Raw genomic sequence first — 16577 nt, forward strand, 5'->3', positions numbered from 1 at the left:
AAATGTTCTTTGGCATAAACTGATCCAACAGGGCTAATTGTTTTTGCACATTTTTGTTTCACTGTATTTAGATGTCCCGCAAAGAAAATGATCTGTGGTGGGTGGGGCTACACACTTTTAAGAGCGATGGGAGATTTAGATGGTCTGATCACTCAGTGCTCAACTATGTGTCCTGGGGACTCGGACTGCCTCGACCAAACAGCAAAGAGCCCAAATGTGTCCAAATCTCAGCCTCCAAAGGTTTGACAACTCTCATAGACCTTTACACACTCATATAGAGACTTGTACAGAAATATGTGATGTTCACCTTGATTTGACACACAACAGGTTGGATGGCACATGTTTAAGCTTAAAAGTGATAGCAATTTCAGCCCTTTTTCCGAATTCTTTTAGACTTAGCCACTCAATTAGACCAACCCCATACATTCGATACCTTCAGAACCCTACCCTCCAAAGACATGTCAGCAAACCCGAGCACGTAAAAGGGAGAGACGGAGAGAATTTTCTGATTGGCTTAAAAAGTGCAGGCCACTCCTCCTACCGGTAGCAGAAAAAATTGCTTACAGCACCTTTAAGCATGCTTCTGTCAGGGGGTTCATAAATTTAAGGCAGTCTCGATGTTTATTTGAATTTAAACAATTCTCAAATGTCTATAGAAGATTATCTGGGGGAATAATATGTGACCTGTTTAAAGAGTGCTGAGTTCTGATTCTGCATGTGCTGCGTTACTGTAATCCTCTCTCAGGTGAATGGTCAGATCAGAGGTGTCATGTCGATCTTCCATACGTGTGTAAGAGGGTAAATGTGACAGGTACCACCCCTCCGACACCTTCTCCTCCTCTCAAACCCGCTGGCTGCCCCCAGGGCTGGAGCCCTTTCCTACATAAGGTGAAAACTTGAACTTAATTTTAGCTTGAACCACTTTACGACTCCATTCGAACTTTGTACAGTAGATACTTTTTAGTTTTTTTTTTTTAAACATAATACTTTTAAAGAAATGTAAGATTAAATTGTTATAATGGCAAAATTGTCATTCTCATATGTTATATCAGTATTTTGGTTTCTCATTCTTTTTCTCATTCTAACAGTGTTACAAGGTTTTTGGGGAGGAGGTGTCGCGCCGTAGTACGTGGGAGGCTGCTTCTAAGACGTGTCTGACACAAAGAGCCACATTAGTGGCAGTGCCAAATTATATAGTGCAGGGTAAAGCAAAAACATACAGATGTATCAACATGCATGTCTTGTTTTGTACTCAATGGAAACAGACTAACTTCTGAAATAAATCTATTTCTTTCTCTCTTCTTAGCATTCCTTGTAACTCTACTACCTAATAGCAGTTTTCATGTGTGGGTGGGGCTAACCTCAGAATCACAGGCTCAGTTCAGGTGGTTTGAAACTGGGTTGCTGAGCTACACTAACTGGGCCCCTGGAGAACCAGTGGACAACAGACATAATAAAAGCCCGGTACTAGATTGCTTTTTTATCCATCCATCCATCCATCCATTCTTCTATTCACTCACTTATCCATCCATTTATCCATTCAGCCACACACCCACTTATCCATCCATCTATACATTCACCCACCATCCATCCACCCACTCACCCATTTTTTATTCACTCTCCCAACCATCCATCCATCCATCCATCCATCAATCCATTCATTCTTCTATTCACTCATTTATCCATCCATCTATCCATCTAACCACGTACCCACTTATCCATGCATCATCATCCATCCATCCATCCATTCTTCTATATAGTCACTTATCTATTCATACACCCATTTTTTATTCTCTCTCCCATTCATCCATCCATCCACACACCCACCCATTTTTTATTCACTCTCCCATCCATCCATCCATCTATTATTCTATTCAGTCACTTATCCATCCACCCACCCATTTTATATTCACTCTCCCATCCATCCATCCATCCATCCATCCATTCTTCTATTCACTCATTTATCCATCCATCCATTCAACCACACACCCACTTATCCATCCATTCTTCTATATAGTCACTTATCCATTCATACACCCATTTTTTTATTCTCCCATCCATCCATACATCCATCCACCCACCCATTTTTACCCATTCTCCCATCCATCCATCCATTCTTATGTTCACTCACTTATCCATCCATTTATCCATCCAACCACACACCCACTTATCCATCCATACATTCACCCACCATCCATCCACTCACCCATTTGTATTCACTCTCCCATCCATCCAACCATTCTTCTATTCACTCATTTATCCATCCATCCATCCATCCATCTATCCATCCAACCACACACCCACTTATCCATCCAATCTTCTATATAGTCACTTATCCATCCACCCATCCATTTTTTATTCTCTCTCCCATCCATTCATCCATCCATCCATCAATCCATCCATTCTTCTATTCACTCACTTATCCAATCACACACCCACTTATCCATCCATTCTTCTATATAGTCACTTATCCATTCATACACCCATTTTTTATTCACTCTCCCATCCATCCATCCATCCATCCATTCTTCTATTCAGTCATTTATCCATCCACCCACCAATTTTTTATTCACTCTCCCATCCATCCATCCATCAATCAATCCATCCATTCTTCTGTTCACTCACTTATCCAACCACACACCCACTTATCCATCCATCCATACATTCACCCACCATCCATCCACTCACTCACCCATTTTTTATTTGCTCTCCCATCCATCCATCCATCCATCCACCCATTCATTTTTCTATTCACTCATTTATCCATCCATATATCCATCTAACCACACACCCATTTATCCATCCATCCATCCATCCATCAATCCATCCATTCTTCTATTCACTCACTTATCCAACCACACACCCAGTGATCCATTCATCCATATATTCACCTACCATCCATCCACTCACTCAACCATTTTTTTTTGCTCTCCCATCCATCCATCCATCCATCCATCCATCCATCCATCCATCCACCCATTCATTCTCCTATTCACTCATTTATCCATCCATATATCCATCTAACAATGCATCCACTTATCCATCCATCCATCAATTCTTCCATATAGTCACTTATCCATTCATACACCCATTTTTTTATTCTCTCTCCCATTCATCCATCCATCCATCCATCCATCCACCCATCCACCCTTTTTCTATTCACTCTCCTATCCATCCATCCATCCGTCATCAATCCATCCGTTCTTCTATTCAGTCACTTATCCATCCACCCACCCATTTTTATTCACTCTCCCTTCCATCCATCCATCCATCCATCCATCCATCCATCCATCCATTCTTTTATTCACTCATTTATCCATCCATCATCCATCCAACCACATATCCACTTATCTATCCTTTCTTCTGTATAGTCACTTATCCATTCATACACCCATCTTTTTATTCTCTCTCCCATCCATTCTTCTATTCAGTAATTTATCCATCCACCCACCCACCCATTTTTTATTTAATCTCCCATCCATCCATTCTTCTATTCACTCATTTATCCATCCATCTATCCATCCAACCACACACCCACTTATCCATCCATCCATCCATCCATCCATTCTTCTATGTAGTCACTTATCCATACACCCATTTTTTATTCTCTCTCCCATCCATCCATCCATTATTCTTTTCACTCACTTCCACCCATCCATCCATCCATTCTTATATTTACTCACTTATCCATCCATCCATCCATTCCTTTTTCTATTCACCCACTTATTATCCACCCACCATCCATCCATTCATTTTATTCACTCTCCCGTCCATCCACCCACTCATCCATTTATACATATAGCCATCCATTCATCAATCCTTCTTCTATTCAATCACTTATCCATCCACCCACAATCCATCCATCCATCCACCTATCCATTTTATTCACTCTCCCATCCATCCATCCATCCATCCATCCACCCACCCATATTTATTCACTCTCCCATCCATCCATCCATCCACCCACTATCCATCCATCCACCCACCCATCCAACCATCCATCCATACATATATCCATCCATTCATCAGTCCTTCTTCTATTCACTCACTTATCCATCCACCCACCATCCATCCATCCATCCGTCCATTTTTTATTCACTCTCCCATCCATCCATCCATCCATCCATCTATCCATCGCCAATTTTAAGACATTTCATTTGTCTGACTTCCCCACCCTTATGGTCAACATGTACTGTATGTGTGTGCCATTAGGGTAACTGTGTAGTACTCCTCCATGGTAGTCCTCACCGGAAGATGGGCATGTGGGCATCTCGCAAGTGCGATGCAGAGAAACACGGCTTCATCTGCATGAAGGACAAAGGTACAGGAACACCTCAAATCCACATATACACACTCCCAAACACACAAATATGCATTGCGTTATATTTTTTGGACCTCTGTGAATATACACTGTCTAGCAGTCAAACATTTTGGACACACTTACTGAATTTGTTTCTTATGATTTTGAAAACATGTTGATCTAAAGGCTTTTAATGTTTTAATGCTCAAAATATTTTTTTTTTAATCTGACAAATATAAATTGCGCCTATGTATGAATATCTTTACAAAACCAAAATTGTAATTAAAAATATTTTTTTAATGAATGAGTTGGTCCAGATAGTGAAGTAAAAGCAGCTAACAAATATCCAGCATACACAGGAACTCCTTTAGTACTGTTTAAAAAGCTTCCCTGGATGCACCTCATGTAACTGGTTGAGAGATGCAGAGGTTGAGAGTGTGCAGAGCTGTAATCTATTCTAGGCAAAGTGTGACTACTATGAAGAAGATAAAATATAAGATTGTTTTGATTTGTTAATCATTTGTTTAACATCACTACATAATTTTACACTTTTGTGTTATTTCATAGTTTTATTTACATAACTGTAATTCTAAAATGTAAAACATAGTGATAATAAAGAATAAGTATGTGTGTCCAAACTTTTTACTGGTAGTTTATGTGTTTTCAGACCCTGGCCTCCCCCCTGGCACAGACCCTCTTCCCCCAGTGTTAGATGGCCCATTAGAATTTGCTGGCATCCAGTACCGGATTCTGCAGAAGCGTCTTGATTGGCATTCAGCTTTGCAAGTTTGTGAATCCGTAAATGGAACACTTGCTGCAGTACGGGACCCTCGACAGCACGCCTACCTCACTCTCCTCCTCAACACACTCCGCAAACCTGCCTGGATTGCACTACACAATGACGGGGTGAGTGACACTGTGTTGTATGTTTATAAGCAATGTTTCTTACTTTGACATGGCAGAGCTTCAGCAAATGCTTGTTGTATTACTAGGGGCGGAGCTACACATGGTTGGGTGAGGAGGAGATCACTTTTACTGACTGGCAGGATGGAGAGCCCAATCACATGTATGGATGTGGTCACATGTCTGTTGAGGGCCAGTGGTCTGTGGCTGCTTGTAATACAAAATTAAACGCAGCCATCTGTGAAATTAATACAGGTAAATGTTATGGTATGTTCGGAATACATGGAATCTTACATTTCCAGTGTGATGAATGAACTGTAGGAAATTAATTTTAACATCTCTTTCTCCATTCATTATTCGATTGGATTGCAAAATGTTAGAGACACCATGAAATGAAGCATGGCTTTTAGTCCAGATGTCTTTTATTGGATCATTATTATTACTCTTTTAGCATTACATTACATTTATTTATTGTTGCATAATGTTTACTGTTTAACACACTTAAAAAAATAGTATGCAGTATACAGTATATACTGCACAGTATGCAGTAAGCAGTACGCTAGTACTGTATTCCAGACGCAGGCCGAGTTCAGAAGGACATAATGTACTACCATACTACTCTTCTACTATAGATATATATGGCAAAAGTAGTAAGAGTAGTATGGGTAGTATGCCATTTCCAAACTCAACCATAGCTATTAACTGTGTCTAGAATAACATGCTAACATACTACTCTTACTATTCCTGCAGTATAATGTACAGTATGTACACTGTGCTCGGTAGAAGAATTCTCAGTATGCATGGATGACCATTGAGGAGATGACTGTTTTGTTTACAAGATGATAATTGGATGCCACTTGTGGAATTAAACATGCACATAATGAGGTCATGTGACAAAAATAATGGCCAGTTCGGAGTGGCATACTACTATACTACTCTTACTATTTATGCCACATCTTGATATGGCAGAAATAGTAAGAGTACTATGGGTAGTATGCCATTCTGAACTTCACTATTGGCATGTGACAACAATGTACAGTAGTGTACTACTGCTTTTATGTGGGCGTGTTTCTAAAAATTAATGTTATTTGCACACAAATTTGAAGAAATCTCTAATAGTCCTTTCCTATTTCTGTCTCTGTCTGTCTGTCTGTCAGAGAGAATGATAGACCACAGGTGGATGTATCCAGGTTTTTGCCCACAGCCTGTTGGTAATTGGTCCTGGATTCCTTTTAGAAATCACTGCTACTCTTTCATCCTTCATGAGCTGCAATTTAAACACGAGGCCATACGCACCTGTAGCAAAGGTAATGTCCATACAAACACACACACTACACAAAAACTATATAAAAGTATATATTACATACAAAAAAAACTTTATAATCTTTATTTTCTTTCTCAGTGGGAGCAAAGCTGTTGTCAATATTAGATGAAAACGAGAATGGTTTTGTGTGGGAACACATGCAGAGTTTTCAAGAGCAGGCCCATGGCGCTTGGCTTGGAATGATCTTTAACTCCAAAGGCAAGAACTTTAACTAATGACATTTGCTTCCTCCATTGACCATCAATTTAGATCTAATTTATCTAGACCTCTGTGTGTAACGTGTGTGTGTGTGTGTGTGTGTGTGTGTGTGTGTGTGTGCGCGCGTGTGTGTGTGTGTGTGTGTATGTGTGTGTGTGTGTGTGTGTGTGTGTGTGTGTGTGTGTGTGTACAGAAGGCAATCTGGAGTGGTCTGACAGTGAGATGGTGGACTATAGTAACTGGGAGCAGCAGGATGCAAACCTAAGTATGCTCTCCGCCAACAGCTGCTTCTGGGTTCAGAGCAACACAGGCCTCTGGAGGCCTGGCTCCTGCAGAAATCGCACACATGGTGTCATCTGTAAACGGCCACGAGGTACGGGACATTACATGTATAAAAGCATATGATATTTTCACATACACATAAACTTGGTGTTTGTGAAAAATGGTCAGATCATGAGGAATCGAACTGTCCTTAATCGTTTGAGATACAAGAGCTTGATGTACAATGAAAACATACTATAACTTTTCAAAGAAGTCTCGTTTCGAACTTCAACACCCTTCTAACTTCAGTCAGACACCCGTATTTACACGTCACCGACTCCTATTCAGTGTTCAGCTATTAAAGATAAGAGTAAAATGTGGGAAATTCTGCCAAACCTTGTTTGCTCTGCCTGACTGGATGAAGCATCTACAGCTCTGCATATGCTTCAGAAGAATTGTATCTTTAGGAAAGATTGGTTAAAGTTTATTTTTACCAAGGTCCCTGATCAATTCAGTCAAAACTGGCCTGTTTAATTTAAATGGAATTAAACAAAAATTATGACAAGAAATGTGCTAGAAAGACTTGACAAACATTATAAGTGGACCACAGGGGAAAGAAATTATGATATGACCACATTAACCCTTGTGTTGTGTTCGTTTTGTGCTTACACATTTTGTGTTCCCGGTCAAAAATGACCAGCCCACTAAGATTGATTATAAATCTCTCATATTGGTGATATTACAAGATATTCACAATATATTGCATTAGATCTTTTTATCAACTTCTTTTTAGTAATTATGAAAGGTTTTGTAGTACTTTTTTGAATACATTTAAAAAAAAAAAAAAAAAATAATAATTCCACAATCCCTGCGGAAACAAAATAAATAAATAAATAAATAAAATTAAAAAATAATTATGTAATAAATTAATAACCACTTGCTTGATCTGAAAACAATAGGTGGACTTTATATTGCATTACATGTTAGAACTGTTTCATTCTAATCATTTGCAAATTTGATATCACAAGAATTATATTCAGAGTTGGTAAAACCATAAAATAGATGAGATAGTCATGGGTTATATATAGTTGGAAAGGTCTCAATTAGTAGAATGCAATGAGCAAATTGTTTAACTCAGAGGCCAAACTGCAGTGACTATTAGTGTATGAAATTCCCACAGACATACATAAATATAATAAACTAAAGTGTCTTTTTGTCACGTTTTTTCTTATTACTTCCTGAAACATACAAATAACATAGACAATGATGTATCGTCACTTACAGCAGACTATTCCGATTCAAATGAGCCCAAACACAACATAATATGATAATTAGATCTTGAAATATTCTTCAAAGAGTCTAAATGGAAAGGCAATGCACAAGACGATGTGTGTATTTGTGTGTGTGTGTGTGTGTGCACACGATCACGCATGTGTGTGTATGTGCGCACACGTCCGAGGACTTTGTGTGTGTAAACACACATCCACATATGCGCTCATCTAAAGGACTGGGATGCTCCTGTACACTTAATATTTCTGTATTTTGTAGTCTAATCCAATCATTTCCAATGGCCGTTCATTTTTGACCGGTAAAACATCAAGTGAATGAAAGTGAAATAAAACCATTAAAATGTAAAGAAAATGGTATATATATATATATATATATATATATATATATATTTATTTTTTTTTTTTCCAGAAAAAAAGAAATTGTTGTATGGGTCAAAATGAATGGAAGACAACATAAGTGTTAAAACAGAAATACTACTAATATTCTACATTCATTCACATTTTGCTTCAGACCAATTTTCATTTTTTGTTTAATTTTTCTTTTTCAACAGGACCCACAGCAGATCCTGTGATCCACTGTAAGTTCTTATCATAACACACCTCATAAATGGACATAAAACATGTTTACAAAGTTCAAATGAATCCATTGATTGGATATTGCATTATTTGAATATTACTAGATGGCTAAATTGTCTCTTTTATTCTCTGTTTTTCTCCAGCTGAGGTCGACCATTTCCATGTATTAATTCAGGTCCTGATTGCAGCAATTATTTTGATTGCTCTGGTGGTGGGCGGGATTTATCTGTATCGCAGGCGGAGCTTTGGCTCCACAGGTTCCTTCGAGAGTGCACGGTACAGCCGCACTAACTCCGCCCCCTCAGAAGAAATGGAAAAAAACATTCTTGTTTCAGACATGGAGTTGAATGAACAGGCAGAATAATGCTGGATGTGTTCGAACTTATTTGGAACATCTAGGAAAACAAATCTGCCAAGGCAGCAACTGACTGAGAGAATTTACATTAAAGAAAAGAAATATGTTGCTGGTTTGTTTTTTTTTGTTCTTTTTTTTTGAGACATTGAGAGAGCTGTGTAGAGCGCAGCATTTGACCATTCAGAATGAATAGAGGCAAACTCTTTTATCCGAAAGTACATCCATTCAGTATGGACAGACCACATCACATCTAAGCCTTTGTCAACCAATCAAATTCCACCATTCAGGTGGAGCTGTTTGGATTGGCTAATGTGTTAGAGATGCAAACATAATTGCAGTTTTTTTGTCTTTGTTTTGTCTTTATCTGGTTGGAGAAATGCAATTTGTAATCATATGTTTTCATGTTGTTTATGGCATACAATAGTTATGCTTTAGTGCCAAAAGGGAACAAACTTCCCCCCCAAAAAATCTAATTTACTTGAACTTCCAGAGTCAAGAGCACACAATCACACACATGTTTAGCTGTCTTAATGGGGACATACAGTAGACAAATGTAATTATAATTACTATAAACTCATTTTTTTTCTTTTTTTTTTAAACTGAAAAAGAAGTTTAAAAAAATATTTTCCAAATGAGGATGTTCCCAAATTATGCCAAAGGAAGGTTCCCAAACTATAGCTAAGTATGTACACACACATATACACTCCATAAGCACATACTTTTAACAAAAAGATAATGCCGCAACAGTGTTTTTTTTATTTTATTTTTTTTATTTCAGACTGTGACTTTCAAAGTTATTTGGTGTGACAATTATTATTATTATTTTTTTTTTAAATGTGTGCAGCTAATTTGCAATGTTCTCTAGGTCAGAATTCAGGTCCCTCACAACACTGTCTGAAAGTGATAATGACAGATCAAACAAAACTATGGCATGTTTGAAGTTTAGTGATGCAGAAAAGGAAGGAAGAAAGAAAGAAAGAAAAAAGCAAGCTTAGGAAAGAAATAGATAGATGAAAGGGCATACGAATGAGCCTGTCAAAAGCAGGACAGTATCTCTGTCTTTAATCATATTGTGAATGCAGGGCTACCCAATGGGAAGTCTGAATTCACCGTAACTGTTGGTTGATCTCAGCCTTTATAATGAGCTCATGTATAATCTGCATCAAATCATTTATCCAAGGATCTTTCCATTTTTCATCTTGTTCTACCATCTCTTCTTTCTCTCATTCTTTCCAATTCTTAACTTTCACTTATTTTCTTGCCCATCTTTTTCCCCACTTTCGACTCTTGGCAAGGCCTTGGGGTGAAAAGGTGCTGTGGCCAGCTGTGGAATGTCGAGTCAACGAGTGGAAGGTCTGGAACCAATCAGAACTCAGGAGCGAAGAGGGAAAGACAAGAAAGATAGAGAGAAATGAAGAGAGAGAGAGAGAGAGAGAGAGAGAGAGAGAGAGAGAGAGAGAGAGAGAGAGAAAGAGAGAGAGAATGGTGAAAGGATTGAATGGGGTTTTGAAAAAGGGTTGAGGGAGGAGAAGATGGAGAGCTGGACACAGTAAGAGGTGGGGCTTGGAAAAGAAAAAGATTTTAGGTGAACAGGAGTTACAGGAGGTGCCAGTGACTGACAGGAGATTACTTTACTGCTCCCTGCTGGATATTTGCACAAATAACTTTTCTAAGATAATTTCTGACTTGAAATCAAGTCCAAAAATTCCAAATGTATTGGTCCTATATTGTTCACAATGGTCCAGAAAGCAACCCTCCTGTGGTTGGCCCATTGATTACTGTTATTACACTGTTTAAATGTTGATTTCTCATGCTTTTAAGAAACAATATACAGCCTGAGCCTCTGCAGTTGGAAGGCCATTAGTCTTAGTGCAGCAATAAATTACAATATACATTTACATTTTCTGAAGAATTCAATAGTACTTGCCAGTGTAAAAGTCGCTGCAATGATGCTAGGGTGTTGTTGATGGTTGCCTAGGTGTTCTGAGTGTTTTAGTGCATTGCTATGTGGTTGCTGAGGTGTTCTGAGTGGTTGTTATGTGCTTGCTTACTGACCCAAGTCAAAAGAGCCCACTTCCAAGTCTCTATGATATTCTGGTTCGGATATAGCTCAGGTCCCTCCTTCAATGTAAGCCTATGGTGCTCGTTTTATCATTATAATTCTGGTCACTTACAAAATTAATAGCACAACTCTATGCAACAAGCCACATTTGATTTAGAACAAGCCCCTAACCACCACAAATAATGATGCTTGCCTCAGCAAGCACCACTTACTGTACATTAATCAGTAACCAGTGCTTCTACATATCAGTGCTGACTTTACTCATATCAGCTGCAAGGTTTTGGTATTTTGAGGGCAGATGCGGCACCGATTCAGAACTTATAGGCTGTTCTTTACACTTTGAACTTTTTGCTCACTGTAGAAACATCATTTTTTGCTTAGCATTGCAGTTATAACCATAACCATGACCTTTAATATCATTGTAAGACGGTGTAGACATGACTATGCATTTTATGTAAGCAGGAATACTTCATTCACATGTGCCAAAGGTATGTCACACATCATTTGAAATTGCAGTATGACATCACACTGAGCTCAGACAGTTGTTTCATCACATTAGAAAATTATGTGGCTAATGACCAAAGGAATTTGATGTCATGCACTGCAATCATGATATTGCACACAGTCATGTGATCATGCATAAATCATTCAAACTTTTTTTTTTTGTTCCGATTGAATTAGTCCTGAATGTTAAATGAACAGGTAAACACTTTTTGTTTGGAAGAAGGAAATTAATCATCTTCAGTCCCTGTGAAGACAATGCAACATTTTTATCTTTATCTTTGTCTGTTTTGAATAATTTGTTCAATGAATTTGTATAAAAAATGAATAAAGAATATGTTTGCTATGTGACTGCTGGAGAAATATTTGTCTTGACAGTAATCAAAGTTTTTATTTTTCCATAAAAAGGTGACAAATGAAACATTGCATTAGTTTTAAAGATCACTTGGAGCTTGAGTGAAAAAAAGAATAATAATCATGAGGTAGTCAAATGCGTTGCTAATTTTCTGGATGTGTTGGATTACTTCCCACCCTCCAGTCAATGATTTGTGATTTTTTTTTGTTTTTTGTTTTTTTGTCTACCATTTATTTTTGTTCTTGTTGACTTGTGATCATCCATCATTGATGACAAAAGAAAATAACATCATAGAAAAAATGTTCACACTCTCATTAGTTTATTTATTTATTTATTTATTTTATCTTCTGACAATGTCTAACTGTGTATTTGTATTATTATTTTAAGTAAACACAAATGGTACAAATACAAACTAAAACAATGAAATGAAAGGGCATCACAAGCATATATCAAATTAACTTAATGACAGTTTTCTGGTTTTCATTTTTATTATTATTATGAACTGAATAGACTCAAAATGGAAATGAGCAAAATTGGGTTTTAAATCACTCCACTTACTCTTATGAATATAATATTTTCCAAGTAACAAAAACAAATCAATTAAATATTTTTTTCTGTATGAAATGTCATTTTCATTTGAGTGAAGTAAAACTGTTGACATATTGTTAATGAAATTAATTTTCATTTTCAAACTCAGAAATACCAACATCTAATGCCAAAATGAAGTTGAATAGTGACATTCAAAAAATAAATGGACAATAGTTTCCTTTTCTCCATTACAAAAAGAACTATTGTAATACCCAGATGAAATCGAAATCGCTCTAGTGTTTCTTTCACCTTATTACACATTACACAATCGGTTATTGAACACACAGGTGAAGGAATCTAAACGAATCTCTTTGGTCTATTAGCCTTTTTCACACTTCTGCGTTTGTCGCAGGTGAGGTGAATTCGCAGGGTAAACTTACTTCCGGTAATAACAGCGGCCATTGAAATGTGAGCCAGATCTGCCGAATTCAAAGTCTTCATACAAATTAAATAGCATGTAAATGTTTGATCTGACTTTAAGCTTTGTTGCTGACTGTACATAGCTTTAATTAAGATCTTAATTAAGGGACAAGAACATTCTGACAACTTTAAGGTAGGCGTAATGCGACTGAATATTCACTGAGATAAATGAGCTGCTACTAGTCCCAGAATACACCGGTAATAAATAACTAGTGAATTTTCTGTCATCATTCTCCCGTGTCTGTTTGGGTCGGCTCTGTATTGTCGCAACTAAAACCAGCCTGTTGTCTTCAGAGAAAATCTTAATCTTCTTCCTCACACAGCTGTACAGCTCCAGAATGAGAAGTAGGGCTGGGAAAATCATGTCTGACCGCTCGCACCCTGGACAGTTTTATAAACTTAAACACTTCTGTCATCCCCCTCTCTGATATTTCATCTCATTCACATGCTCCTGTCATCATAAAACCGAGTGCGGTAATGTTTAACATTTGGGATCATTTTCATTAAAACTCGTGTATTTTAGATGAAGCCAAACCGACTCAAATACGTATCTTCAAGGGCGTAGATTTGGCTTGAGCTTTGGAGGGTTGCAACGTGAAGCATTTACATGTTTCCACTGATATTTGTATAAATATGGGCTGTACTTGCTTGTTTTGATTATTGGGGGGGTTACCTCTCCCCCATCCCCCCTGGAATCTACGCCCCTGCATATCTTTCTTTTATATGTTGTAATAAATCACTGCACAGTTCCTTATTGCTCTCTGGTGCTCTGTTAATTTAATATTATTGTTAATTTGATGTGCATTGTGTTTATGTACTGTATATCACTTATGAAAACATAAAATACATTTGAAAGGGGACATGACTTGGTATCATTACTTAATTTGATTACACATAGCATTTCATTTTTTAATTTAATTTAATTTAAGCTGATGAAGTAATCACCCTAGCGCTGCCTTTGAGCAAATAAACTCAAAGGAGACTGCAGCCTGAGAAGCCGAATCAGTTGGGAAAAGATTATCAGTAATTCCTGTGTAAAATGTATTATGACTCATTGTAAAACAGACCAGACAGAAGAGGTAAGAAGCGTTATTCGGCACAAATGTATAATGAAGTAATGGCCGCAAACCCATAGCGGAATGAATCAATACGGGACGCGATTTGTCCAGATCGCCAATTTAACACTGATATAAGCTGGAAAATGTGCCTACGTTGGGTAAGGGACCGTCTGAAAAGTCCACACATTGTGCTAAAACGTGCTACTACTGTGCAGGGTGTGGTAAGGGGCCGTCTGAAATAGGGTTGCCACCCGTCCAGTAAAATACGGGAACATCCCGTATTTAAAGATCAAATGATGTGGGGGTTTTTCTATATAAATGTTCAATAAGATCAAACAGGTGAAGAAAAAAACAAATAATAATAATTAAAAAAATATATGTATAAACCATCCAAAATGTATACATAAATAAGATAAAGAAGACAAATAATCGAAAAAATTTAAATAAATATATTTTTAACATATAAATGATGTATCTTTTTTTATTATTATTATTTTTTAAATAAATCATGGGTGAGGAAAGTTCTCATTTTAGCATATAAGAAATGATATATAATATTTTATTAATAACGCATATTAACTCATCACAACGCATTTATTTCTAAAACTGTGGAGGATGTGGTTAGGGGCTGTGATCCCCCCCATTGTCCCTTATTTTAAAACATCAAAAGTCGTTAATACCCGCTACAACGTTACATTCAAACGGATAATATATTTCAGAAATATTTCAATAAAGTCGTGTATCAAATATTTCCTGTCGTCTATTTGGAATCCGAACTAGCGACGCTTCGTGAATGAATTGTATCACTCTTTTGAATCGGTTCTTTTCAACAAATCGCTCAAACGCTCTGAATCGGTTCGCAATTCTTTTGAATCAATCGGATGGCTCACTCATGGACTGAATCGTTTGGGGCAGTCTCAGAACAGTATTCATATCCAGCTTAGTTTAGCTATATTTTTTTCTGTTGAGTAGATGAAGTAGCTACATTTTGCGCAGCTTGCCCAACAGTGGATGGATGCTACACGAATGCTTGTAAAATCTACATTTGAACAGTTGCACTAAACAGCATTTGCCGCTAGGGTGCAGACTAGACTTTTCAATATGTTAAGATCAAAACGTGTCATTGAATGTTTGTCTGAATGTACGGGTATTATGATTAAGGAGGGAACTTTAATGCAATTTATATTATATGTTGACTCCTCGTGCATGTGTGTGTGTGTGCACACTGTTGGTCATGTGAGAGAGCCACATCATCTCACCCGAGTGACATTTAATTTCAGATTTGTCTTCCTTGATGTGTGTGTCTGTGCTATATTCCCTGACCTCCAAACCAATCAGATGGAGGTGCATGTTTCAGCAATGTAGGTTCCCAGGAAAAGTGCTGAGCTTCCTTTATTTCTATTCATTTGGGAGATATTTTTCATTCAGTGTGTTATAGAATACCTTGAGTGCAGTGACGGTATCAGTGGAGCCTTTCTCAAGGGCACAGAAAAGAGCTAGTGGAAATAGAAATCTTCTTTATGGGTTGCCATTAGCTATGATCAAACATGTAACCTTTCAAAAAGCAGCCCTCATGCGTACTAATTAGCCTAACCACCCTATATTTCTCACCACCAAACAGAAAAACACACAATAGCCAAACACTCTTGTTTTTAGAATATTTTATGTAGATCGCTGACAAATAATGTTGTCCGAGGTGATAAAAATAAGAAAACGTTGGAAATTCTAGTTGAAAACACGTCAAGTTCGTATAAATGTAATCTTTGAGTCCATGTTGGTTTCACAGATTTTTGAAGAACATTTTAAGCATTTTTGTTTTATTTAATGATGTTAAAAAAGTAATCTGTAACCATCAAGTAAGCGGTATTTGTCTTCTAATTTGAATACATGAAAGTGTGTGCAACTTAATCATTTATAAAAAATAAAAAAATAAAAAAAATAAAAAAAGCCATTTCAAAAATGTTTTTAATGTTAAAACATATTTTTTATAAATATATTTTTGAGTCAAGAACATCAAGAAGTTTCCTCAGGGTTACTCGAAATTACCTGATATATATGTTTATATACAGGGTTGGGAGGGTTACTTTTGAAATGTATTCCACTACAGATTACAGAATGCATGCTGTAAAATGTAATTTGTAACGTATTCCGCTAGATTACTCGAGGTCAGTAACGTATTCTAAATACTTTGGATTACTTCTTCAGCACTGGTAGATTTTTTTCACTTGTTTTGACTATAAAAACTCTGCCAGTACAGTAAGACAAAATACACGTGTTAAAAATACATTCTCTGAAAAACCTAAATATCTTATGCAGAGTTGTTTCTAAAACAAGATAAATCAAATTGATCTTGTTTTAAGGATTTTTAGATATTTTTACAGGAAAAC

At 37.1% G+C, this 16577-nt stretch overlaps 1 protein-coding gene across 2 annotated transcripts in view; it reads left to right on the forward strand.

The window, feature by feature from the left end:
* LOC127450709 (C-type mannose receptor 2-like) overlaps positions 1–12123 on the forward strand; it is a 60033-nt gene extending 47910 nt beyond the window's left edge. Inside the window, exons 18-29 of one of the 2 annotated variants that reach the window (XM_051714999.1) lie at positions 72–240; positions 746–888; positions 1089–1203; positions 1307–1464; positions 4213–4321; positions 4968–5206; positions 5293–5458; positions 6361–6510; positions 6606–6725; positions 6919–7098; positions 8827–8853; positions 8995–12123. In XM_051714999.1, coding sequence (XP_051570959.1) covers positions 72–240; positions 746–888; positions 1089–1203; positions 1307–1464; positions 4213–4321; positions 4968–5206; positions 5293–5458; positions 6361–6510; positions 6606–6725; positions 6919–7098; positions 8827–8853; positions 8995–9215 — 1797 coding nt within the window. In that variant the 3' untranslated portion in view covers positions 9216–12123. The remainder of the gene's footprint in view (positions 1–71; positions 241–745; positions 889–1088; positions 1204–1306; positions 1465–4212; positions 4322–4967; positions 5207–5292; positions 5459–6360; positions 6511–6605; positions 6726–6918; positions 7099–8826; positions 8854–8994) is intronic. The other variant, XM_051715000.1, reaches the window with a different exon arrangement.
* The last annotated feature ends 4454 nt before the right edge of the window (positions 12124–16577 follow it).

This window comes from Myxocyprinus asiaticus, chromosome 13 (assembly GCF_019703515.2).
Source record: "Myxocyprinus asiaticus isolate MX2 ecotype Aquarium Trade chromosome 13, UBuf_Myxa_2, whole genome shotgun sequence".
Lineage (NCBI taxonomy): Eukaryota > Metazoa > Chordata > Actinopteri > Cypriniformes > Catostomidae > Myxocyprinus > Myxocyprinus asiaticus.